The 27,839-nt window shown below is 33.4% G+C and overlaps 1 protein-coding gene across 2 annotated transcripts in view; it reads left to right on the top strand.

Moving 5' to 3' along the window:
• The window catches only part of TTC6 (tetratricopeptide repeat domain 6), a 307,310-nt gene that overhangs the window by 97,445 nt on the left and 182,026 nt on the right, over nucleotides 1–27,839 (top strand). For both annotated transcript variants that reach the window (XM_016428372.2, XM_056811000.1), the window contains exons 7-10: nucleotides 1,163–1,292; nucleotides 4,833–4,937; nucleotides 7,793–7,885; nucleotides 15,202–15,264. In XM_016428372.2, the coding sequence (XP_016283858.2) occupies nucleotides 1,163–1,292; nucleotides 4,833–4,937; nucleotides 7,793–7,885; nucleotides 15,202–15,264 (391 nt within the window). The remainder of the gene's footprint in view (nucleotides 1–1,162; nucleotides 1,293–4,832; nucleotides 4,938–7,792; nucleotides 7,886–15,201; nucleotides 15,265–27,839) is intronic.

The following is a 27,839-nucleotide window of genomic DNA, read 5'->3' as shown; positions in this document are numbered from 1 at the left end:
CTTGCTACATGATCACCCCCTTGCCTTTTCTGATCATGCATATCTTCTCTGATATTTTATGCCATTTTTGATTATGTGCCTCAATGTGCCTCTAACCACCATATATCTTTTGGCTGACTATTGGGTGATCATTTGACCAACTGGTTTTGATGTCAACCAATTCACTCAATGGTAACAACCTTCTTGAATGTCTAAGGGGCTCCAGGAGGGGGAAAAGATTTTGCATCCATATAGTTTTCTAGGATTCTGAGCTTTTATTTCTGTTCTGTTTTTGAGAGAAGAAAATATCACAATTTGGGGATAGGAGTGGGGTGTGCAGAAAAGAGCAAAGAACCTAAGAGGGAAACAGAGGTAGGTGGTTCCTTTCCTCAGTAGGGCAGCCAGAATGGAGTGTACATAGAAAGAATGTGAGAGAAAATTTTAACAACATCAGTGCAAAGAGTAGTGGCTTGAAATTTAATTTCCCCAAAAGGAAGCCAAAAGGACATATTGGCCACTCACCCTCATGGCTAGAGTTTTGGTAAAAACATTAGTGTTCTGGAGAATATGGAAGGAGCTGGTGGTCTTTATTCATCAGTCCTTTGTTCTATTTCACTAGGCATGATTTGTGCCTACTCATTCACACTACATTGCATTTTTTACTCCCCTTGGTTACCATCTCATAAATATCTATGACTGACCCAAACATGTACATTTCACTACAACTCTTTTAAGGAAGATATGATTTAGAAAAGGAGCTAGTTGGAAAAGAAAAAAAGTAAGAACGTCTATTTTTATTTGTTCCCTAGCTGTAACCTTTGAATCTGGACTATATAAATATGTGTGTGTATATGTATATATGCACATGTATTTTTTTGTTGCTTGCTTTGCTTAATTTATTTGACTGACTTAATTGTTTGGTTTGAGGTATTTGAGATATATTTAATATTTTAACATTAAATTAAATGTTAAATGATATTTTATATTTATAAAGAGGCTCCAGGGCTCTTTAGTTTGAAGGATTCTATAATGATATTCAAATATTATTAAAATGTATCTTTTTACTACATTCAAGAGTTTACATCTAATTTTGCATAAATTAGAAATGGCAGGGAATTTTATTTATGTTGTCAGATTAAGGGTTATTTTTGAAACTAGCTTAATTCCTCAAAATTCATTACAGAATACTCTATGGAGTTTCAACTTCAGATGCTAAGGGCAAAACCGAAAAGAGTTCTTCAGAAAAACCAACAGCTTTAGTTAAAGTAAAAACGACAGATCAACAACCCTCTTTTCAGCTCTTAGGAGAAGAGGTAAGCACCACTTTTGATAGCTTTCCCTAATGCTGCACTTAACCCATCCATACCTTCTTAGTCTATATATCTACGTACTCCTATAGAGCTTCTACTGAGTATTTACTCACTGTGGCAGACGTCTTCCTCTAAGTCTTTTTAATATTATGGCTATATCATTATAAGTACTCATGGTTGATCTGTCTTTTGAGATAATATTTTAAAAGCATTTTGCAAACTCTAAGATTGTATATAAATGTTAGTTATTATTACTGTTACTAATCCTATTATTAGCTCTTACTCTTGCTACATGACCAGCTTAACTCCTTTTCAAATTATACATTCCCTGTGTAATATCTTGTATGTATTAATTTCTTATTCATGGATCATCACTGGCAATGTACATCACCTTCCTCATATCCACTTCATGTGCTTCCGTTTCCCTTTGGGCCACATATAAATTAGATTTTCCACATAGGGTAGTGTTATATCATCTGCAGCCATATAGAAAAATTAGAAGGAAATAGATGTTAAAAAATGGATGAGGTTTCATTTTGGGAAGCATCTTGGGATCATTCAAAATACTCTACATTTTCCCAAGTGCAAGTCAGCTGCTTCCTCCTTTCATTTCCAGGTACAGCTAGGGTCTATCCTATATGATCATACATAACAGTTCCATGGACTGACCCTTTATCCTTTTTAGTTTGGATATTACATGCTTTCTATCCATTTGTTTTCTCTGATATGGATAATTAGTCCCAGGAATTACAGAATGACAGTTTTCAAGTTGTAAAAGACCTCAGTTACCCACATATTCCAACCCACACTCAAAAAAAGAATGTCTTCTGCATCCTGCCCAACATGTGCAGAAACACTTTGTATGAAACATTTCCCAAGAGGAGAAACCCTTTACTTTTGGAGATAGCTTATTCCACAGCTCTAATTTGAAACTTTTTCCAAACATCAACTCTAAATTCGCTTCTCCCCAGTATTCCTAGATTTGTACTCTGGGGTCAAGTAGAATGAATCCAATTCTTTTTCAATGGGACAACCCTTTAAAATACCAGAAGACAGGTAAAATGTTTCCCTTAAATGTTCTGTTCTCTGGTTTTGATATTATGTAAGAATAGTCTATGATTGTACCTCATTTCCATCAATTAGCCCCCAAATAACAAAAAACTTTTCACCACATGACTTACCCTGCCTCTATATGCTTTCTAGCTAATACATCTCCTGAAAATTTTACTCCCCCAAATAAATACACTGTGTAGCTAGCACACACTAGGTAGCAGTAGAGGACAGACAACAGTACTGTTGTTCTTGGAAGCTCTACATCTGTTAAGGCAGTTTAAGATTGCATTATCTTTCCAGGCTGCCAAATTGTACTATGGACTCATGTTGAGTTTGCAAATTTGCTAACAACCCCAGACCTTCCCAGTTTATAGATACTCTGTTTTTTATATTCCACATAATCCAAATTCATCTTGATTTTGAAGATAATCTTGATCTATGGAAAAACAATAAATTAATTTAAAAACATTTCTTCTTTAAAAGAAGAATGATTCATTAACTAGAATATATGATACAAAGTGAAAAAGAAATTTGGTAATTATCTATCTAATTTGATCAAAGTTACTAGCCAAACATTATGTCAGGTAAAGCATTACTTAGCCCTGTCTATTTCTTTATTTCTTGTGATTAAGTGTCAATTTTTCACTTGTCTAAATACTGGATAGACAGAAGATGCGATCTATGGGAAGACTTTTAGGGATGAAGTGGATAGTATCAGGATGGGAAATTTTAGATATGTCTTTACCCAGAAACACAGAGATAGCCCGATAAAGTGTTTTAGACTTTATTCCAGTTCATAATTTGCATTATTTTGTTTTTTCCTAGAACCATGTATAATTGGGTATGCCAGACAATGCTACTATTAGTATTCATTTATTAAAGTAAAAGAAATATAATGAAGATTATTTATGTCTGCTCTAAAAATTGCTAAACTAATTTTTTTAGTAGAGAACACATTTCATAGAGATTGCTTGGATTTGCTAAATATTGAAAATGACTAACATTATTATTTATTTTTTAAAATTCCATAACAGTGTCTTTCTTGACAAAAATCAACCATGGTAATATATTTATGAAATTTTTCTATTCTGCCCTGATATTGGAATTTTAAGTGCCTAGCACATAAAATATACATATGACAATGGAGGTGCAACCGCATTGTATATCTACATGCTATCAAACCTTACAATAGAACATTTAAAATTCAGTTAAGTATCCAGTGTATGCTCTGAACATATGGGGATTTGAAACTGTGTAGATACATGACTAAAGACTGAAGTCTTAAACTAGTTGTTAGACGACAATGGTTATAATGTCTTTTAGCTGGTTGATGTTAGCCACTGAGAAGAGATAATAGCAGCAGCAGTCTGGTGACCCTTGTGCTTAATGCACAATCAAAGGGAATTGTTTACCAAGATGGTGAGAAGTCCATAGGTGTGATGTGGAAGAGAGTGAAGTTCTTTAAAAATGGAAAAAAAGAATGAACAACTTTAATAGCAGCAGCAGTGAAGAAGATAGAGCAAGTACACTAAAGGGTGCAAAGCTGCTATTTTCTGCAGTGAAAGAAAAAAAGGTTTTAGACTCTACTGTGTACAGAGAGAAAATTCTGGGATGAAGGGTCAAGAATGAAGTTTAGCAAGCTGTTCTTAATTCCTCCTCACCTTTGCTCCCTCAGAGTAGGACTATTTAAGGTAAAATGAGGGTCAGGTTGGATGTTAGTCAATATTACCCAATTGTGCTTAGTTCTAGGAAAGTCACAATAATTATCTAGCTAAAACCATTGTGATAAAGACAAAACTTGATGGAAATTTCTGTAATTGGCAGTGGTTTAGGGATTCTATTGGTCCTTGTGTGAGAGTGAATTTGAACTCCTTGAGGCTTTTTTCCATGAGGGTTGAAACATATGGCATTTGGTTTGAATACTTGTGGAAGTGACCTGGGTGAATAATCTGTCCTTCTTCCATCACTAACCTATGATGTGAAAGCACCTCAGTCTCCATACCTGGGTCCTTGGACTTGATTAATTTAAAACCTTTGCAATCTGACCAGCACAATAAGTGAATTGTCACTCATCTTTTATAATAGGTTGGTATTCTTACACAGGTCTTGAACTTGAATTCTTCAAAAGGTTCATCAGAGGTCTTTGGGTTCCATTGAATCTGATCTCCTCTACCCTTTGGGTAGCTAGGTAGCACAGTGAATAAAGTGCCAGACTTAGAGTCAGAAAGACCTAAATTCAAATTTGGTCTCAGACATTAGTTAGCTGTGTGACCCTAGACAAGTCACTTAATGGTTTGCCTCAGTTTCCTCATGTAGAAAATGAGCTGGAGGAGGAAATGGCAAACCAATCCAGTATTTTTGCCAAGAGAATCCCAAATCAGGTCATGAAGAGTCAAGCTAAAACAGTCCCTTTGGAGAAATAGTGTCAAAAATATTTCACTATAGAGTATTTGTTATAATCTTCAACTTTTATTTTGTTTTATTTCAAAGGTGCCTCTTTACCCAGGATCTGTGAAAATGTTTTGGACTCTAGCTCCTCCCAAATTTTCTGCTCCAGTATCTCTCATAAGGCAAACCTTGTATCCACAATATGAGGTAATATATTTACTGCTTAGGAACGTATATCTCAAATGAATGAATGAATGAATGAAATGAAAAGCATTTATAGCACACATGTTAAAATATCATAGTTGAATATTAACTTTCTGTTGTTTCTAGACATTTTAATTGTAAATCAGCAAACAAGAAATAACAATCTATGACAGGGATTATAAGCTAGGAAGTTTTGGCAATTAAATAATTTTTAAAATGTATGTCTTAAATCTTTATATGTCATACATTTTTACCTTATCTAATAAAATACAAGGATAAACAGGTTTGGGTTTTTTATGGACAGAATAATTTTTTAGGTGTGGTATAAAAATATTCATTCCCTTCTGAGAGATTTTCCTAAGCTGTCCTAGGATGGTCTTCATAAAGTCCTCTGCACTTTTAAACTTAATTATTTTATTTATAAGTAGAAAATCTATAAATTACATCCAAAAGAAAAATTATTAAAATTTTGGGTAGCTACTATTCAACTTTCCTATTTAAAGTTCTATAATACATGAAAATTGTTCAATAGAAAGGAAAAGGTAAAATTTTGTGCTAGTGAAATTGAAGTCCTTAATCAACTAATGAGAAAAAAAATTCAGTTTGCCTTTAAACACCAAGGAATTTTTTCTATTTCCTATATTCTATATTTTCATAATTAAAAGCTTTGGAGGGCCTTATGAGAAAACTGAATACTCATTCCTGTTATGTAGTAATATTTTGATCCTGAGACATGTCAGTATAGGACATCATAAAGTCAGTATGGGACAATAGACACTGATGAAATTTGCATATCTATTTATAATTGATGTATAACCCTTTTGTGACTCATTATTTTGCAATAGTTTACATGATTACATTGCATATAAATGAGTAGACATCAATCTGACTAACCTATTCACTTTTTTATAATCTTATTATTACAACATAATTAATATTAAATATAAATTCAATTGACATTGATTCTGAATGTAACAGAAGTTATAATAATTACTAAATAAATGACTTAATACTCTGCATTTCTGACTTAAGATATTTTATTATTTGGACAGTGGAAAAACAAGACCATAGACAAAAATAATTTCAATAGTCTTCAAGGCTGAATTAGGTTATTCTCTAACTATGGCTAATTAGCATATACTGGATTGAGAAGACAAAGGAAAAGCTAAGGGTGTTATAGAATTGAAAGACAAACGAGGAATAGTTACAAAGCTGAGGGAGAATGATATATAATTAGACTGAAGAAGGTATAGTCAGCTAGAGAATGAATTGTGGTTAGAACTTTCTGGAAACAGATGCTTGCAAATAGAGATGGTGATTTTCATAGATCTACCTAGAGGTGGCATACTTTCCCAAAGAAACCCATTTCCTTATAATTTATTCAAGTTAGTGATGTTAGTCTATATACAGGCCTTTGAAGGAATGTCAAGCTCTCTAAAACCACAAAAAACAATCCTAGAATTCTAATACTATGCCATATTTTTGAATGGTTTAGAGGTGACAAAATCCAACACTCAAAACCCCTTAACTTTTTCAAATTCCATTTTAAGTTTAGATTACCTATTTTTTATCCAGCAAGGTTTTAAACACTGTTATATTTAATTCCATTAAGTAAATACTTAAAAATTAAGTATATAATCAGCAAGTATATCTTAAAGTTTTTACATAATGAATTGAAAAAAGATAAAAATTAACAGCATCTGTGACTCTAAACACTGAAAATTTTTATAATCATCTCTTCTTAAGGAATTCCTTTCTGGAAATTATGTTATGATTATGTAACAGATAAAATTACTAAAATAACTTGTAAGGAAATTTTTAAAATAGAAAACCATGTTCAGGTTGATCATACATATCTAGTCTTCATTAACTTATCTTGAAAAGGTATTTCATGTTTTATTTTAGAAAGTAATAAAGAAGATATTAATATCTCACGGTATTAGAAGATGAATTAGTTAGTTCATTAATTCAGCAAACATTTATTCAGCAAACATTAGTGGGGGATTAAAGAGAAATGCATGGAGGAGGTCATATCCTCTGGCTTATAGGATATAATAGGCAGAGTTTGGAAGAGACTTAAATTCTGCATTCTATTTGGTTCCTGCAATTGAACCATTAAAAAACTAGAGAAATACAAAAGGAAACAAAAATCTAAAGATTGAAACTATGCCTCCTCTAGTTACTTCTCTTGTATAGTTTTTCTCCTTTTTAAGTGAGGAAACAGAAGCATGTAGAAGTTTGTATTACTGAAGACACAGGAAATTGCAGCCTTTGATGGAAAGTCAAAGGAAGAATCAATATCAAAGCTTAAGTATAGTTATAAGGAACCACTTAAAAAGAAGCTTGAAATTTGAAAGACAACTGAATTGAAGACCATTCTAAATGGGAAATCATAGACAGAAAATTATATATCAACGAAGAATATAGATACTGCGAGCAAATTCAGGATATCTCCTCACCCAACAGCTCTTCCCTTTCTGTAAATAAAAGATTCTCCTTTCATGGTGAATTTTTTCTTTTTCAACAAAGAAATTTAGATCTGTTATCCTAAGGTAATTTTTCCATTTAGAAAATATCACTTTGTTAATTATTTATACATGTAACAATACATATTACTTTCTACTCTATTCTATTACTTCCTCTCAAACCCATAAAAACTTTGTCATTTAGCTTGCTCATTTATGTTCTTTCTTTTCCTCAACTTTTGGTTGTGATTGTGTCTTATGAAACTAGAATCTGTTTTTCTGACAATTATAAGTTATTAAAATGAAAAAGTAATCAACTTTTTTATTAAATGATTTAGAATGGTGTTAAAGTGAACCACAAAATTAGTTAATTACCTTTTCTCTTTATCACAGAGTAGTTGTACATTTAGACAAACGATGGACAAGTCACTTTCTGTGAGTGAAGAGAGTTTTTACTCAAAAGACAGAGAAAAAAAGTCTGAAAAAGTATGTATAAAATTATGGAAGCAAATTATGAAAAGAATTTGTAGAAATATTTCATATAAGATTTAATTTCTTATTATTCAAAATAGATTGTCTACACTTTCCAGAAACTGCTAGTGGATACTGTTAAATCTTATTTAAGTGAGTTATTATTATTAATGAAGCTATTATTAATATTATCTCATTCTTCTTACTTTTTTGAGGGAATTCAGATAGAACTGGTGCCAGGATGAGTTACAATATTGTTATTATTTTTAAAATTAGCATTCTGTGGATTATTATGCATATTTATAAAGTAATTGAATAAGGGTTTTAGCATTAGGATCATATTCAGTATATTCACTCAAATCATCCTCTGGACAACTTCAGTTGCAGAGAGAATCATAGGGGTTTCCTCATTGTGTTCCCAGGTTTTAATTACTTCTATTAGATCTCATATTTGATTCTTTATAGTTTGGTGATTAAGAATGATAACCTCTATCAAAAAACATTGGTTTTTGTTTTCTAGTTAATATGATAATATTGTTGATCAGATTCCTCATAGAAACTCCATAAAAATATCTGAAAAGGACTAGGAAAAAAACAAAACTGAAAATAAACAGAAGTAAATTCTTCTGTTCTATCCAAAATCACAAAAGAAGATGGATAGATGCCAGCAGTGGTAGTTTGCACTAGAAAATCTACCAAGAGTTCAGGTAAACAAAGAAGCTGGCAGAGGCAAGGTGAGAAGTCATTCTAGGAAAGCCATCATGATCTAGGGCAGTAGTGTCAAACACAGAAAGGTCCACATTATATTAAACACAAATTAGCATGACGTGTAATTTTGTTAAATATTTCCCAGCTATATTTTAATCTGATTCAGCCCACACTGGGGAGTTTTGCAGGCCATATGCTGCCAATGTATCTCTGATTAAGGCTAAAAGTCAGCAGAGGCAGAGAAAGGACCTACACTGGAAAAGCCAGCATGTGTTCCTATAAAAGGACTCAGAATTCTTCAAGTCACTGAACAAGGAGATCACAATCAATCCTAAAGCTCCCAGTAATTAGGGACCTGGAGTCACATATAGATCCGGCTTGCAAAATGGAAGCAGGAACAAAACTGGTTGCCATAAATCACTGCTAAGGTCTGGATGTACATGGAACACGAGGAACCAAAGCAAGAGACAAGGTAAATTCAAAGCCTGAGCAATGGTGTCAAAAAAGTTGGGTTACAGACCTGACACTATCATGGTCTCTTAAATCCAACTGGAGGCCCCGATAAGAGACCAAACTGACAACAAATCGAGGATCATGTGAAAAGAAGAAGAGGATGTGTCTGAGGCTAGAACTTGTAGTAAGACACCAGGAGATTGTGGTAGAAACCTAGTACTGAGACATGGGGTGGAACCTAATACCAGCTACTTAATCCAAATCAGCTGTGGTCTAATGACTACAGGGGGTAGAGAATCAAAGACTATCTAAATTATCTAAGAATACTAGAGGCAGCTGGTCCAGGGACAAAATTGGAAACCAAGAACTGAAACTGAAAATGTAAGTAAACCAAACGAAATAGCAAACACAATGAAGAAATGATATGAAATAAGAGAAGCCAAAGAGAAAAACCCAAGAGAAAAGCATGACTCTTATAACAATTACAAGTAGAGTCCCAAAAAGGGGGGGGGGGGAGGCTTTATCAAGAAGATTTAAAAAGTAGTTAAAATAAAAAGATGATAAAAATGAAATAAATTGGGGAGAACAATTGAAATAGAATAAATAGTTTAGAATAAAAGATGGAAAACCTTTTCTCCAAGTATTGGATTCCCTGAATTGGGAGAAAGAAAAAAAAACTTAATGACTCTATGAGACAACAAGAAATATTGGAACAAAGTAAAAAGGCTGGACAAATTAGACGAGCATTTCTTATATCTAATTCTCTCCCACCTTCATGCCTGGTTTTCTCATCTCTTAGCAGCCTCTGTGCCTTTAAGACTTTTGATCAGTAAGCTCCTGCTTGTAACATGAAGTGCCCAAGATTATGTGTGCTCACATCTCTCCTGGGCACTTTTGTTAAAAATTTTTTTTAAACAGCTCAAGTACCACAGGGCAAAATTAAAAATGAAATTAATGACAGCCTCTTTGAAGAAATCCCAAAGAAATCCCCTGAGGTGGCTCAGTGCATTGAGAGCCAGGCCTAGAATAAGTAGCCTCAGACATATCCTAGATGTGTGACCCTGGGCAAATCACTTGACCCTAGTTGCCTTGTCCTTACCATTCTTCTGTCTTAGAATAAATTTGTAGTATTGATTCCAAAATGGAAGGTAAGGATTAACAAACAAACAAAAAAAGAAACCCCAAATTAAAAACACCTAGTACTATCATAGCCAAAATGCACAGCTTCCAAGGCAGAGGAAAACTAAACCATAAAGGATAGAAAATTTTGGCATTCTAAATGTGACACTCTAAAAGGTAAAATATAAAGCCTTAAAAACCAGGAATAACCTACCCTGTGAAACTGAATCAAAGAGTAGAAAAAAATATATATATATATATATAAATATAATGGAAGATTTTCAGACAATCTTTATGAAGAAACCCGAGTTAAGTAAAAATTTTGAAATTGAGAGAAACCTAGAAAGTTAAACATTATTCAGCAGTTAGAAAGGGATAAATGACAGTGCATATATTAAGAGAAAAGAGAAGCTGCTCCTTCAGATTCTCTTCATAGATCAGAGATAGTTAAATAAGACAAAAAAGGGTCAAGCGTGGTTTTGTTTGCTTTGTTTAAAAAAAAAGATGGGAAAAGAAAAACACTAGGAAACAAATAGGAAGAATGGGGAAGAACTTTCTAGTTCGCATAAATGAAGTGCTTGAAATAAAGAATATTCAAACATGGAGGAGAAATGAGAGGGTGGGCATCCAAAGACTTCACTCCTCTCTGAGCCAGCCAAAGGAAGGTCTCATACACACACACACACACACACACACACACACACAGATATACTTTAAATTCACCAGATGAGGGCAGGGTAAGGGAAGGAGAAAGGTATAAGAGAAGAGAAGATAAAGACATGGAGGGGAATATCCATAACCAAAATAAAATTAAAATTTAGAGATTTAATCATAAAAGGGTGATAATACACAGAAAAGGCAGAGGTCAAATTTGAACTCTGGTCTTCCTGACAGAATTAGAACAGAGTTCTAACCACACTTCAGTTAGATATTTGTACTGTTGTTCAGACAGCTTCTGTTTCTCTATTTCTCTATAAAATATTTATTAGAAAAGCACTTGAAATAAAGATTCACAAAGAATTACAATGAGGTGCTTGAATAAAACCCATTCTTTAAGCAATTGCAAAAAAAGCAGAAGAAATCATAATCTTGACAAAATAAAAGTAAAAGTAGAAATTGTTAAAATAGAAATAGAATATCCTTAAAAAGCATAATAGATAATAAAATTAAATAAGTGCTTAATATATTTCATCACAGAGTAATCTCAGAAAAGAATCATCAAATAAGCCATAAAGGTACTCCTAGAAAGAAAAAAAAAACTCTGGGATCAGATTGATTAGTGTCTACTATCAAATATTCAAAAAATTACTTCAAATATTATATAAATTGCTTGTCAAAATGGGGAAAGTAAGGATTCGACAAAACTATGAACCAAATATCATCTTGATATCCAAACCAGGGAAAGAAAAAATAGAAAAAGCTATAATATATCAAGAGATAATACTAATGCCATAATATTTAACAAAATATTAACCAAATAACTACTTCTCCATTAAAAAAAACTATTAGTACTGGGTTTGCAGAATTGGTTCAATATTGGTAAAGATATAAACATAATAGACCATATTAATAACAAATAATAAAAGTCTACCTATATTGACATAAAGAGATTAATAGTCATAGAAAAAGCTTTTAATAAAACACAGCAGCCTTTTATAGTAAAAGCATTAAAAAGCAGTGGCATGAGTATAATAATTATTTAATATGATAAGTGGTGTTCACTTGAAACCAAGATTGCACATTATCCACACTGAAGAAATTTTAGAAGCCTTTCAAATAAGATCAAGGATGTCTCTTTTCACTACTATTATTTAGCATAGTTTTAGAATTCTAACTGTGGCAATAAAACAAGAAAAAGAAATTGGGAAAATAAGCACAGGCACAGAGAAAACACAATTACCTTTTTGGGAGGCAGATGATCTGATGACTTAAGTAGAGAACCATGGAGAGTCAAATGCCTTGAGAAAGTAGCAATATTTAAAATTAGTCTCCATGACCACAAAGGTTTCTATATATTACCTACAAATCCCAGAAGTTAGAGATTTTTTAAAAGCAAATCTATTCCAAATGACTAAAGAATCTATATCATGTTTGGAAGTCTAGCTACTAACAAAGGAATTATATAAATACAACTACAAAATATTACTTTAAAAAGTTACTCATAAGTAATTGGAGATAATATTAATTGTATATGTTTGAGTCATTCTAACATAATAAAAATGGATACATTACTGATGCACAAAAATCAAATCATGAACTAATTAGAAAAGCAGGGAAGAAGAAACCTTTTATAATTACAGATAGGAAAAGAGCTCTTGACCAAAGGATGGTGAGGATACATGGCAAAAACTGACAACACTGATTACAAAATTGAAAATGTTTACAACACTAATTGAAAGGGAAAATAAAAGTTTAGTAAACTGGAAAACATATCTTTATATAGCAAATTTCTCTGAAAAAATTCTCAATATCCAAGATATACAGGGAGTTGATACAAATATAGAAGAATAAGTATATCTCTTGATAGTCAAAGGATATGAATAGGCAGTTATTCAAAAGAAGAAAGGCAAAATCTCTACAATTATATGAAAAAAAAATCTGCCAGTTGCTATTAAGAGGAATGCAAGTTCCACATCATACCCATAGGATTGGCAAAAAAGTCACACACACACACACACACACACACACACACACATACACAAGAAAAACGGTTGAAAGGACTGTGAAAGGACAGGCACAATAATGCACCTGAAAAGTATGTGCTAACCATTCAGGTTATCTACATCCACATGTAGTCACATTTAAATGCAGCTTGTGCAAGGCATTGGTAGATATTTCTGGAATCTTGTCCACATCCTACAAAGGAGACTGTGATTCCTGACTTGAAGAGAATAGAATTAAAGCCTCAATGTGAGACACTTTTCTCCAGTCTCTGAGAGTGCTGCTAGGACTGGAATTATATCTATTTGCTTATAACAAGAAGCAATCTTATTCTTGCAAGTTCTGTTCCTTTCCACCAAAAGTAGTTATACAAAAGACCATAATAAAATGGTGAATAGTGAATAAACTCATGTATCTAAGCAAATAACAAATATAAATCAGAGAAATTACTCAGAATAAAATCAATGAGAAAATACAAAGTAAATGAGCTCTGTAGCTCAGAAAGAGATTTCAGTTCAGTCAAAAATGGGACCTTTATCTCACTGAATAAGAAATTCCTTGATATCTCTAGGAAGACAAGCTGGAAATCCCTAAATGTCTGCTGCTTCAAGTCTATCTCTCTTTCCACATGTCTGTAAATAATCCCTGCGAGAGTCTGAAATGACATATATTTCTCTCAAAGAAGGAATGAAAAATGTTTTTTCTTAAATTTCCAAAGCTCTTATACCAGCTCGACTCCTTATTCACATCATTCAAAATTCTCTCTACCAATCTGGAGTCATCCATGTGCCTCCATCAAAATACTACAGGGTTGGTTTGAAGCCCAGCTTATACACTGTTGGAGCTGGGAAGTGGGAAAGAATCAAGATGGCAATTTATGTATTGACTACAAAATTGTAAAGGAAAAGACTGAAAGTCTTAACTTTAACCAACAAAATGATCAATCACAACTCTAGAAGACTGCGACCCTGTGGCTTAATGTATAGTGCTGAACTTAGATATGAATTGCAATCCTGCCTCAGAATTTACTAGCTGTCATAGCACTGCTGGGTTTGTACCCCAAAGAGATCGTAAGGAAAAAAGACTTGTACAAGAATATTCATAGCCGTGCTCTTTGTGGTGGCAAAAAATTGGAAAATGAGGGCTGAAGAAATTGTGGTATCTGTTGGTGATGGAATAATATTGTGCCCAAAGGAATAATGAAATGGAGGAATTCCATGTGAACCCGAATGACCTCCAGGAATTGATGCAGAGTGAAAGGAGCAGAATCAGGAGAATATTGTACACAGTGTATCACACTGTGATACAATCGAATGTAAGGGACTTCTCCATTAGTAGCAATGCAATGATCAAGAACAAATCATAGGGATCTATGAGAAAGAACACTATCCACATTCAGAGGAAAAACTGTGGGAGTAGAAACACAGAAGTAACACAACTGCTTGATTACATGGGTTGAGGGGATATAATTGGGCAAGTAGACTCTAAATGATCATCCTAGTGCAAATATCAACAACATGGAAATAGGTTTTGATCAAGGACAGATAAAACCCAGTGGAATTGCATGTCAGCTATGGGAAGAAATCGGGGGGGGGGGGGGGGAGGAGGGAAAGAATATGATTCTTGTAACCAAGGAAAAATGTTCTAAATTGACTAATTAATTAAAATTTTCATTTAAAAAAAGAATTTACTAGATGTGTGACCATAACTCAATATCTTAGCCTCATTTTTCTCATCTGTAAAATTGGGATAATACTGACATCTACCTGAAAAGATTTTTGTAATAATATAATCATTGGATTAGTGATGTCCTTGTTAGTCTAATAGTTTTATATTAAGAAACATTTTCTTTTCATAGAACCTAGAAATTGACCATTATTTGTTTCTTAAGTACAAAGTGAAATATTTTGTTCCTTTTAGTAGATATTTTTCTTAATAAACTATAATAACTTGAAATATATTTTTGACAAATATCATATGAATAATATTGGTTGAGCACTTAGCACAGTGCTTGGAACATAGTGAATCCATTATAATGTTAAGTATTATTATGATCAAATATTCTATTTGTATTTAGAATGTATATATGAAGTATATAAAAGGCAGCTACAGTATATAAAATAGAGAGCTGGCCTTGAAGCCAAGAAAAACTAGATTCAAGTTCTGGCTCTTACATATTTTGGTTGTATGACCACCCTACGCAATTTAGTTGCAAGGCAACTTTCTAAGACCTTAAATTACAAAATTTTATCCTTTAGTAAAAAGAATTTCCCCACACGGGTATTCCTTATGTCAATGAAATCACAGGTCTAATCTTTATACCTTGTTATCAAATTATATATATGAGATTTAGTTTTATCAAGTCAACTTGTATTTTTCATTTTTTATAGCCAAAGTTTAAAGTCATGAAAAGCAAATCTTTGACAACTCTACCAAAAATTGATGAAGCTAAGGTATTGTACTTTTTATTAAGTTTCATAATTTTTGTAAGTGTTAAGTTAATTTTTTTTCAATTAACAAAAACTTATTTTCTTTCCATCTCACTTCTTTCCTCTACCCCACCCCTACTCAGTAAAAGAAAGAAAAACAAAAGTCTTGTAATATAGTGAAGACTCCAATAAAATAAATTCTTGCATTGGCCATTTCACAGAATAATAGGAATCTGATTCTATTGTAATCTGTCCTCTCAGGAATAGATTTTATTTTCTCCGTGAAAATTATAAGATTTGTAGTTTGGGCTTATCTTCCTTTTGAAGGAATATTATATATTATTTAATTGTTCAGGGTTGGAGCATAAGGGCCAGGAAAGCATGGAATTGAGAGAGATAAAGAGATTTAGAGATAGAAGGAACAAGTAAGTAGGTTTTCCTTTTCTAGTAGCAACAGCAGCGTGATGTAGATAGAGAGGAGTTCAGAAGTATTTCCCATTCCCAGTGCTTTTTGAGCAGACAAGAAAACAGAATGAGTGCAAAGATGCATGACAGATCATTGGTCCTGAGATCTCACCCTGTAAGTCCAGGAAATCAACCAAGGTTTTCCACTGCCTTTTCTCTCTGTATTCCTTCAGACAGAGCTGAAAATGTTTTCTATTTCTCTATTAAGCTACTTCCTCTCATTGTTGATATTATTTTATAAATCTGATTTTTCTTTTTTAAATAATAGTTTGTTCCTGTCAATCAATTATTCAACAAGCATTTATTAAGCATTTACTGTGTGCCAGACACTGCTAAATGCTGGAGATATGTGTTGCCTTCCAGGAGCTCATGTCCTCATGCAAATAATTATAAACAAACAAGATATATACACGATAAATTGGAAGATAATCTCAGAATCTCAGAGGGAAGGGATGGGGTGGGGAGTGGTATGGTGTGTAGTGGGTATTGGGATAGGACATTTAAAGAAGAAAAGATGTGAACTGAATTATAAAGAAAACCAGGAAAGTTTGGGATAAAGATGAAGAGCGAGAGCATTCCAGATATGGGTTATAACCAGTGAAATGGCACGGTAACTAGAGATGAAGAATTATGTGTGAGGAAAAACAAGAATGCCATTGTTGTAAGACTGCCTCAAATGTTTCTCTCTTGTGTGTGTCTATCTTTTTCATTGATTATCAAGTTGGTAGAGTATAGTATGTCATTTGGGCTAATAGTTTGAGTACTTCTGCTATGTCAGAATTTACTCTTCCACTTCTTTCTAGGATTTCTTATTGCCATGAAACTATTTTGTGTTGTTTCCCTTATAGTTAAAGGTCTTCTTCCCAGCCTCTTTCAGAATTGCCATTGAAACTTAATTTGATCACTATTCATGTTTGAAGAGCAAGTTTTGTTTTTTATTTTCATGGATACAATCTGAAGATTCTCTCTATTAATGCTATGTTTTTTGAATTCTGAAGTTCAGGTTAGTTTTCTCTTATTATCACTATGTTATGGTCTTCAGGATTTTTATTTATCATGCACTTCTGGGACATATACAGTCCTGCTTGTTTATAATTCCTTCAGGTCTTTTCTAAGAACTTTAAAAAAATACTCATTGATCTTTTTTCCCTTTATTTTTCATTTTCTTTCTTTGTTTTGAAAACTATATGACTAACTTCTATTTTCTTCACCTCTTGCCCTCTCTACATTTTTTGAAGAGAAAAAAGAAAAAAATCTTTGGTAACAAATATAGACCATCAAGCTAAATAAATCCCTGAATTAGCCATTTCTGAAAAAAAAAAGTGCTATTCTGCATCCTGAGTCCATCTGTGAAGAGGTGGATGTGTGCTTCTTCATCATTCCTCTGGAATTTGGCTTTGGCTTTGTATTAATTGGAATTCTTAAATCTTTCAAATTTGTTTTATTACAATGTTATTGTGGAAATTGTTTTTTTTTCTGGTTCTTATAACTTCATTTGGTATCAGTATGCTGTTTTCAAATTCTTCATTTAGCTTTCTTAAGTTCTCACTAGTTAGGTGGCACAGTAGAGAGGAGCCCTGGGTCTGGAATCAGGAAGACCAAAGTTGAAATATGACACCAGAAACTTACTAATTGTGTGACATCTGGACAAGTCATTTAACCCTATTCGATTCAGTTGTCTCATCTGTAAAACAGAGATAATAATAACACATACTTCTCAAGGTTGTTGTGAAGATCAAATGAGATAACAATTGTGTTTAGCAATGTTTAGCACATTGGCTGGCACATAGTAATAGCTATATAAATGTTAGATATTGTTATTTCTAATTTCTTTTTATGAACTTCACTTCTTTTTTGAACTTTTTTGGAGTTACTTGTTATTTAAAAGAGTTTTGTGATCTTTTTGAAGATTTAGTCCTTATATTTTATGGGTTTTTGTTCCACTGTATTGATTTATGTAAATAGCTAGGTAGTACAATGTATAGAATGCCAGATCTAGAGTCAGTGTCAGAGAATATTCAATTTCCTGAGTTCAGATCTGACCTCAGATAATTACTACCTGTGTGACCCTAGGCGAGTCACTTAATTGTGTTTGACCTACTTTCTTCATCTGTAAATTGAGTTGAAGAAAGAAATAGTAAACCACTCCAATATTCTTTTTTATTTAAAACTAGATTTATTAGTATAAAAATTTATAATTATTTTAAATTTTATTTTCCCTTAATTACATCAAAAACAATTTTTATCCTTTATTTTAAAAGATTGAGCTAAATTCTCATTTCCCCTTCCTCCCTCCCCTCACCCTTCCCTGAGACAGCAAGCAATCTGATATAAATTTTATATATATAATAGCTCTCCAATATTCTTGCCAAGAAAACCTCAAATGGAGCCATGAGAAGTTGGATACAACTAAAAAATGACTAAAGAAGAACAAATTGATTTATGTGTTCATATTCTAGACTTTTATTGAGAGCTTAGCCTCTTCGTAACTTGATGTTTCAGACTTTTTCTATTTCTTTATTTAAAAAATTAACAATATTTTATTCTCCTCCCAATGACATGTAATAAAAATATTTTACATTTAAAAAAATGTTAAGTCCTGAGTTATCTTCCTTCCTCCCCTACATTCTTGAGGAGACAATAAGTAATCTGATATAAATTTTACATGTGCAATTGTGTAAAACATTGTTCTTTATTTATTCTTTTGTAGAGGAAAACTTGAACCAAACAATGAAGAAGAAAGTGATATATAATACAGTGCACTTTGGTCTGGATCTAGACTCCATCAGTTCTTTTTCTGAAAGCAGATGGCATTTTTATCATGAATCTTTTGGGATTGTCTTGGATAATTGTATTGCTAAGAATAGCTAAGTTATTAATAGTTGTTCATTGTACAGTAATTGCTGTTACTGTGTACACTATTCTCCTGTTTCCAGTTACTTCCCTCTGCAAGTCTTTCTAGGTTTTTCTGAAATCCTTTTGCTCATTATTTCTTATAGCACAAGAGTATTCTATTACACTCATATACCAAAACTTATTTAGCCGTTCCCCAAATGATAGATAGTCCTTCATTTTCTGCTTCTTTGACACCACAATAAAAAAGCTGCTATAAATATTTTTTGTGCATCTAGGTCCTTTTCCTTTTTGTTTATTAATTCTTTGGGATTAAGACATAATAATGATATTTCTAGGTCAGATGATATGTACAATTTTATTGCTCTTTGAGAATAGATCCAAACTGTTCTCCAGAAAGATTGAAATAATTCATAACTACATTATTGTCCCAATTGTCCCACAGACCTCCAACATTTGTCATTTTTCTTTTCTATCATAATAGCCAATCTGATGGGTGGTATGTGGATGGTACCCTAGAGTTGTTTTAATTTATAATTCTCTAGTTAGTAGTGCTTTAGAGCATTTTATTGTGTGGCCATAGAAAGCTTTAATTATTTTAAGAATTGACCATTCATATCCTTTGACCATTTATCAGTTGAGGAATGACTTGTATTATTATATGTTTTGCTCATCTCTCTATGTATTTGAGAAATGAGGTCTTTTTAAAATTTTTAAACTTTTTCTTGATTAATTAATTTAGAATATTTTTCCATGGTTACATGATTCATGTTCTTTCTCTCCCCTCCTTACTCCCCAATCCTAGAGTCAATGAGCACTTCCATTGGGTTTTAATTTATCATTGTTCAAACCTATTTTCATATCATTAATATTTGCAATAGAGTTATCATTTAAAGTCGGCAGCATCCCCAGTCATATTCCCATCAAACAATGTGATCAATCATATATTTTTCTTCGGTATTTCTACTCCCACAGTTCTTTCTCTGGATGTGGATAGTGTTCTTTCTCATAAATCCCTCACAATTGTCCTGGATCATTGAATTGCTACTTGTAGAAAAGTTGATTACATTCTATTATTCCACAGTATATCAGTCTCTGTGTACAATATTCTCCTGGTTTTTCTCCTTTCACTCTGCATCAATTCCTAGAGGTCTTTCCATTTCACATGGAATTCCTACAGTTCATTATTCCTTTCAGCATAATAGTATTCCATCACCATCAGATACCACAATTTGTTCAGCCATTCACCAATTGAAGGACATTCCCTCATTTTCCAATATTTTGCTACTACAAAGAGCATGGCTATGAATATTTATGTATACATATTTTCCCTATTGTCTCTTTGGGGTACAAACCCAGCAGTGGTATGGCTGGATCAAAGGGCAGGTAGTCCTTTAAAGTCCTTTAAGCTTAGTTCCAAATTGTCTTCCAAAATGGTTGGACCAATTCACAACTTCACCAGCAATGCATTAGTGTCCCAATTTTGCCACAATCCTTCCAAAATTTATTATTTTCCTTTGCTGTAATATTGGCCAATCTGCTAGATATGAGGTGATACCTCAGAGTTGTTTTGATTTGTATTTCTCTAATTATGAGATATTTAAAACACTTTTTGATGTGCTTATTGATAGTTTTGATTTCTTTATCTGAAAACTGCCTATTCATGTCCCTTGCCCATTTATCAATTGGGGAATGGCTCAATTTTTTGTACAATTGACTTAGCTCCTTATAAATTTGAGAAATTAGACCTTTGTTAGAGGTTTTTGTTATAAAGATTTTATCCCAATTTGTTGCTTCCCCTCTAATTTTGGTTCAATTGGTTTTGTTTGTATAAAAATGTTTAAATTTAATGTAATCAAAATTATTCTTTTTATATTTTATACTATTCTCTATCTCTTGTTTGGTCTTAAAATTTTAATTTCCCATAGATCTGACAGGTATACTATTATATGTTCTCCTAATTTACTTAGAATTTCCCTCTTTATATTTGAGTCATTTACCAATTCTGAATTTATCTTGGTGTCGGGTGTGAGATGTTGATCTAAACCTAATATCTCCCATACTGTTTTCCAGAAATTTTTGTCAAATAGTGGGTTCTTGTCCCCAAAACTAGGATCTTTGGGTTTATTGTACCTATGTTGCTGAGGTCATTTACCCCAAGTCTATTCCATTGATACTCCCTTCTGTCTCTTAGCTAGTACCATATTGTTTTGATGATCACTGATTTATAGTACAGTTTAAGATCTGGTATTGCTTGGCTCCCATCCTTCACATTTTTTTATTAGTTCCCTTGATATTCTTGACCTTTTGTTCTTCAAAATGAACTTTGTTATAATTTTTTTTCTAATTCCATAAAACATTTTTGGAAGTTTGATAGGTATGGCACTGAGTAAATTAATTTTGGTAGGATTGTTATTTTTGCTATATTAACTCATCCTACTCATGAGCAGTTAATGTTTTTCCAATTATTTAGATCTAGTTTTAATTGTGTGGAAAGTGTTTTGTAGTTGTGTTCATAGAATTCCTGTGTTTGTCTTGGCAAATAGATTACTAAATATTTTATATTATCTAGGGTGATTTTAAATGGAATTTCTCTTTCTAAATATTGTTGCTGAGTTGTGTTGGAAATACATAAAAATGCTGATGATTTATGTGGGTTTATTTTGTATCCCACAACTTTGCTAAAGTTGCTGATTATTTCCACTAACTTTTTAATGGATTCTCTAGGATTCTTTAAGTAGACCATCATATTATCTGCAAAGAGTGATAGGTTAGTCTCCTCATTGCCTACTTTAATCCCTTCAATTTCTTTTTCTTCTCTAATTGCTACCACTAGCATTTATAGAACAATGTTAAATAATAAAGGTGATAATGGGCATCCTTGCTTCACTCCTGATCTTATTGGGGAGGCTTCTAACTTATCCCCATTGCAGATGATGCTTGCTGATGCTTTTAAATACATACTGTTTATTATTTTGAGGAAAGGCCCATCTATTCCTATACTTCCTAGTGTTTTAAATAGGAATGGGTATTATATTTTGTCAAAAACTTTCTGCATCTATTCAAATAATCTTGTGATTTCTGTTGGCTTGGTTATTGAGGTGGTCAATTATGTATTCCTGGTATCAATCCTACCTGGTCATAGTGAACAATCCTCATGATAACTTTCAGGAGTCTTTTTTTATTCTATTTAATTCTATTTAAATTTTTTGCATTAAGATTAGTCTGTAGTTTTCTTTCTCTGTTTTTGGTCTACCTAGCTTTGGAATCAATACCATGTTTGTGTCACAAAAGCAATTTGGTGAAATTCCTTTGATTATTTTCTCAAATAGTTTGTAGAGTAGTGGTATTAGTTGTTCTTTAAAAGTTTGATAGAATTCACTTGTGAATTCGTCTGGTCTTGGGGATTTTTTCTTAGGGAATGCCTTGATGGCTTGTTCAATTCTTTTTCTGGCATGGGATTAAGTATTCTATTTCCTCTTTTGTTAATCTAGGCAATTTATATATTTTAAATATTTACCTATTTCACCTAGATTGTCATATTTATTGCCATATAATTGGGCAAAATAGATTTTAATAATTACCTTAACTTCCTCTTCATTAGAGGCGAGGTATCCCTTACTGTTAATTTGACTTTTTTATTAGATTAACCAGTACTTTATCTATTTTATTTGTTTTTTCAAAGTACCAGCTCCTAGTCTAATTTACTATTTTAATAGTTCTTTTACTTTCAATTTTACTAATTTCTCCTTTGATTTTTAGGATTTCTGATTTAGTTTTTATCTGGGGATTTTTAATTTGTTCTCTTTCTAGTTTGTTAAGTTACATGCCCAATTCATTGACCTCTTCCCTCTCTGATTTGTTGATATATGCACCCAGGGATGTAATTTTCCTCTGAGTCTGCTTTGACTGCATCCCATACATTTTGATATGTTGTTTCCTCATTGTCATTCTCTTCAAAGAAATCAGTAACTATTTCTTTGATTGGTTCTTTGACCCACCAGTTTTGAAGAATTTGATTATTTAGTTTCCAAACAATTATAAAACTGTCTTTCCATAAGCCCTTATCGATTATGATTTTATTGTATTATGGTCTGAAAATAATTGCATTTATTATCTCTTCTTTCCTACGTTTGTTTGCAATGTTTTTATACCCTAGTACATGGTCAATCTTTGTATATATGCCATGTGCTGCTGAAAAGAAAGTATATTCCTTTTTTATCCCTATTTATTTTTCTCTACATATCTATCAGCTCTAATCTTTCTAACATTTCATTCACTTCCCTTATTTCTTTCTTATTTATTTTTTGGTTTTTTGGTTTGATTTAACTAGGGGAAAGGTGAGCTCTCCCACTAGTATGGTTTTACTATCTATTTCTTCCTTTACTTCCTATGGTTTCTCCTTTAGAAATCTGAATGCTGTACCATTTTGTACATTTGAATACTGACATTTCTTCATTATACTGCCTTTTATCAAGATGTAATTACCTTCCTTAACTCTTTTAATCAGATCTATTTTTGCTTTAGTTTTGTCCTAGATCATAATTGCTACTCCTCCCTTCTTTGTCTCAGTTGCAGTCCAGTAAATTCTGTTCCATTCTTTTACCTTTACCCTATGTATGTGTAAAGGATAATTTTAGCTTTTTGACTTGAAATCTAAATAATTGGTCACCAGGGAAAGTTCCCAAATAATAAAATACCCAAGTAATCTGGGAATTATGGTGATTTTAATTAATATATAGAGAAGGAATTAAGGAAAGGAGGGAGAGACAGAGAAAGAATTAATTTAAATTGCTCTGGCTCAGGCTGAGCCAAGCAGTAGTTAAGGGCCTTGGTCAAAGTGGCCTCCCTGAGCCCAAGGGAAAGGGAGTCAGTCTTATAACTCAGCATGAGACCATCTCCAGGAAGCTGTCTGAGGAGGATCCTCCAGGCTGAGTTCCAGTCCTCACTGAACTCAATTCCCGAATTGCACTCCAAGCTGAATTGAATTGCCTGAACTGACTTTTTTAGCCTCCTTTTAAAGAAATTTTCTCTCATGTCACTTCCCCTAAATTTTCACATCTACCAATTACAGTAGACACTTTTTCCAGGACTACCTATTCTTTAGTTCTCACCTTCTCTGGTTAGATTATATCTTCTGAGGTACTTCACACTTCTTTGTTTAAGCTTACCTTTTGTGAGTTACTTGACGTTATTGTGATTAATTTAACCTTTATAGGTACTTTAACATAGTAGATCTAAAAATAGACTTAGCTTAATGTTCTAGCTTCACTATAAGGTGAGAACTAAGTACCTTCATTGTTCAATCAGGAGATTACAACTTTATCTTCCCCATAAGTACTATCTAAGTAGTGTGGAGTAATTTCCAAGTTCACAATATATTCCTGATTCTGTTAGACCAAGTATCTCCATTGTTTCAATAAGGAAATAGCTAAATCAAATCTTCTAAAGTACAGTCTGAGTAGTTTTTAAAATTCACATATGCCTACCTGCCTCATTTGTGTTTCTTGTAGACAACATATGGTAGGATTCTGGTTTTTAATCCATCCTGCTATCTGCTTCCTTTTTATGGGTGAGTTCATCACATTCAAATTCACAGTTATGATTACTGTCTGTGTATTCCCCTCCATTTTGACTTCTTCCTTTGATTCTGCCTTTTCTCTTATCCCTCTTACCCTCCCCTCCAATTTTTCACTTTTAGTCTGTCTCCTCCCTTTCCTCTCCCTAATATTATTCCCCTTCAAAACCCTCCCCTTTTATTATTCCTGTCTTACTATAATGCCTTTTAAACGACCCCTCAACCTCTTTCTCCCTTAGAAATGAGATCTTTATTAGAGAGACTTCTTGTAAAAAAAATTTTAACCATTATGATTACTGTGTATTATCCTCCATCCCATTTCTCCTTCTCATTATCTTATTTTCTCCTCTTTCCTCTTGTCCATCCTTAAAAGTGTTTTGCTTCTGAGCACTATCTACTTCAATTTGCATTATCTTCTATCACCCTCCCATTCTCTTGTCCCCCTACTTTCCTATAGGATAAGATAGATTTCTATATCCAATTAAGTGTTTATGTTCTTCCCTCTTTGTGTAAATTCCATTGAGAGAAAGGTTCATACAATCACCTTCCCATCTCCCTCATCTTCTCTTCTTTCTATAAAAGCTCTGTGGCACCTCTTTTATATGAGATATTTTACCCCATTTTACCTCTCTCTTCCCCCTTCTCCCCTCTTTCTCATTCCTTAACTTTATTCTTTTAAATAGTATTTCATCATATTTAACTCACACCCTTGCCCTCTGTCTATATTTACTCCTTCTAACTGCCATATTAATGATAAAGTTGTTAAGAGTTTCAAGTGCCATCTCCTGATCTAGAAATTTAAGTAGTTTAATCTTATTGAATCCCTTATGGTTTCTCTTTTCTGTTTATCTTTTTATGCTTGAGAATCAAGTTTTCTATTCCATTGGGGTCTTTTAATTATAAATGTTTGAAAGCCTTCTATTTTGTTGAATATCCATTTTCCCCCCTGAAGAGTTATATTCAGTTTTTCTGGGTAGATGATTCTTGGTTATACCTAGTTTTATGTCCCAGCTTCTTTGCCCTCTGGAATATCTTTCTAGAGTCTCTGATTCTTTAATGTAGAAGCTGCTAAGTCTTGTATTATCCTGACTGTGACTCCTCAAAATTTGAATTGTTTCTTTTTTGGTTGCTTGCAATATTTTGTCTTTTGCTACTACTTTTTTACTCCTCTCATCTTTTTGGGATTGTGCAACTGAGAGGCTAGTCTGGTCTAGGTCCTTAATGAGTACCTTATGAAGGGGGAAGAATTGGCTTCAACAGGGTTTCATTTATTCTTTCTTTTAACTCAGACTGACCATACATATTAGCACTTTACCCTAATTCCTCCCTTGCCTCTTCCACTTTCCTCCTCATGTCTAGATTAAAGTAATGCCTAACTCTTTTTGAAAAACAAAAACAAAAACAGGAGATAGGCTGGAGAAGAAAGATGTTTTTGGCAGTCTCTGAAGTAATGGATACTCTATAACTCCAGACTAGATTCCATCCAACTAAAGTGTTTTGCTTCTGACTACTATCTATAGTGATAGTGAAGTAGATAGCCCTCTCCCCTCCTCATATGGTTACTTTGTTTGTTTGTTTGGTGGGGTGGGGAGTAAGAAGTAAGTCATAGGGTTGTGTCAACAATCTACAAGAGTGAGTGTCCCAAGATGGACCTCAGGCACAAGTCTGTGAGTACATTTTGTGTAAGGCAACTAGGTGGCACAGTGGCCTGGAGTCAGGAAGACCCATCTTCTTAAATTCAAACCTGACCTCATACACTTTCTAGCTGTGAAACTCTGGACAATTTACTATTAAGTTAAGTGCTAATTTATTAGTTTAATGCCAAGCTTTTTTCAGCTTTTTTCACTAAATTTTGGTTTCTTTCACATTTCCTCTGAGTTTATATATTTCAGGGCCTAGACCAAACAACCACAACAGGTATGTTAATGCCTTGGTACTACAACAATTAATTTTTTTGTCATTTGACCACAAATCACAGGTCAGCTCCAAACAACTATGCTAGCTGTAAGTAATGGAACCATGGGCCAGGACTATGAGTCAGAACCACGGGCCAACTTAGACCAACCATGTCAGCTCTGAATAATGGAAAACACCTGAAGGAACCACATCCCAGCCAACATTTCTCTGTTATGAATAGACTTTAGATTACTAAACAGAACTTGTTCTCCTTTTTGTCACTAGACTATCAACTATCCCTCCCAAACCGTGGGCAGCTTCCCCCCACTAACATGGGACAAGTTCATCGCATACCATCTATTGATTCCAATAATAAAAATTATACTTTTTTGTGGTTTTAAAAAATTATGCAAGTTCATGATGTATGATCACATTCAGGTTTAACCTTCTAAACTCCTCCCTTTCATGTCAGTACCCTCTTAACAGTGAAGCTTGGAGGGGGCCAGAACATCAATCCAAGCGTCCTTGGAATCTATTCTTATCACATCTTGCTTTTTTTTTTAATTAAGTTTATTTATTTAATAAATTAATTTAGAATTTTTTTCATGGTTACATGACTCATGTTACTTTCCTCTCTTCCTCCCTCCCCCATCCCATAGCCAACAAGCAATTCCACTGGGTTTTACATATATCATTGATCAAGACCTATTTCCATATCCCCATAATCCCCAATTATATCCCCATTGATGCATGTGATCAAGCAGTTGTTTTTCTTCTGTGTTTCTGCTCCCACAGTTCTTTCTCTAGATGTAGAGAGTGTTCTTTCTTATAAGTTCCTCAGAATTTTCCTGGATCATTACATTGCTGCTAGTAGAGAAGTCCATTACATTCAATCATGCCACAGTGTATCACTATGCACAATGTTCTCCTGGTTCTGCTCTTTTCACTCTGCATTACTTCCTGGAGGTCGTTCCAGTTCATGTGGATTTCCTCCAGTTCATTATTCCTTTGAGCACAATAGTATTCCATCACCATCAGATGCCACAATTTGTTCAGCCATTCCCCAAATGAAGGGCATCCCCTCATTTTCCAATTTTTGCCACCACAAAGAGTGTAGCTATAAGTATTTTTTCCTATTATCTTTTGGGGACACAAACCCAGCAGTGGTATGGCTAGATCAAAGGGCAGGCAATTTTTTAAAGCCCTTTGGGCATAGTTCCAAATTGCCTTCCAGAATGCTTCAATCAGTTCACAACTCAACCAGCAACTTATCACACCTTGTACTCACCCTTGTAACACTCCTATTTTTCCTCTCCAAAAGCCTAGTGGTCATAGTTAGTGACAGATTTATTATTTGTGGGCCATCAATACTATCATCAATCCCCATGCCCTTATTATCCCAAATACTCATACTATCTTGACTTGTGTGCCCCCTTCTACCTCACATTTTTCTGTCCCATTGACTTTGTGCAAAATTTTCTTCTCTATTCTCATCATTCCCTTCTCACAATTTCTCTTTGCATTTATATGAGAAAGGTCTGATTATACCTGGACTGTTCTACCCCAGGGCTATCCTGAAAGTCCTGCACACTTCTCACAGATTTTCCATCATGATCTTTCTTCCCTCTGGTGTCCTTGCTCTTCCACTTTCTTGCAAAATGTTGATGCTCTTTTTCTCTGCTCCCTTTCTGCTTCTTCATGCACCATGACATCATATAACTTTTTAAACAGTTAGCTCATAAGGACCATGAAGCATCCAAAGAAAAACTATAATTTTGTGTCACCTCTGCAAAGGTTTTGGGCCATA

The sequence above is a fragment of the Monodelphis domestica genome, chromosome 1 (assembly GCF_027887165.1).
Source record: "Monodelphis domestica isolate mMonDom1 chromosome 1, mMonDom1.pri, whole genome shotgun sequence".
NCBI classification, from domain to species: Eukaryota; Metazoa; Chordata; class Mammalia; order Didelphimorphia; family Didelphidae; genus Monodelphis; species Monodelphis domestica.
The sequence above is the reverse complement of the archived record's forward strand: the minus strand, read 5'-3'. Positions and strand labels throughout refer to the sequence as shown.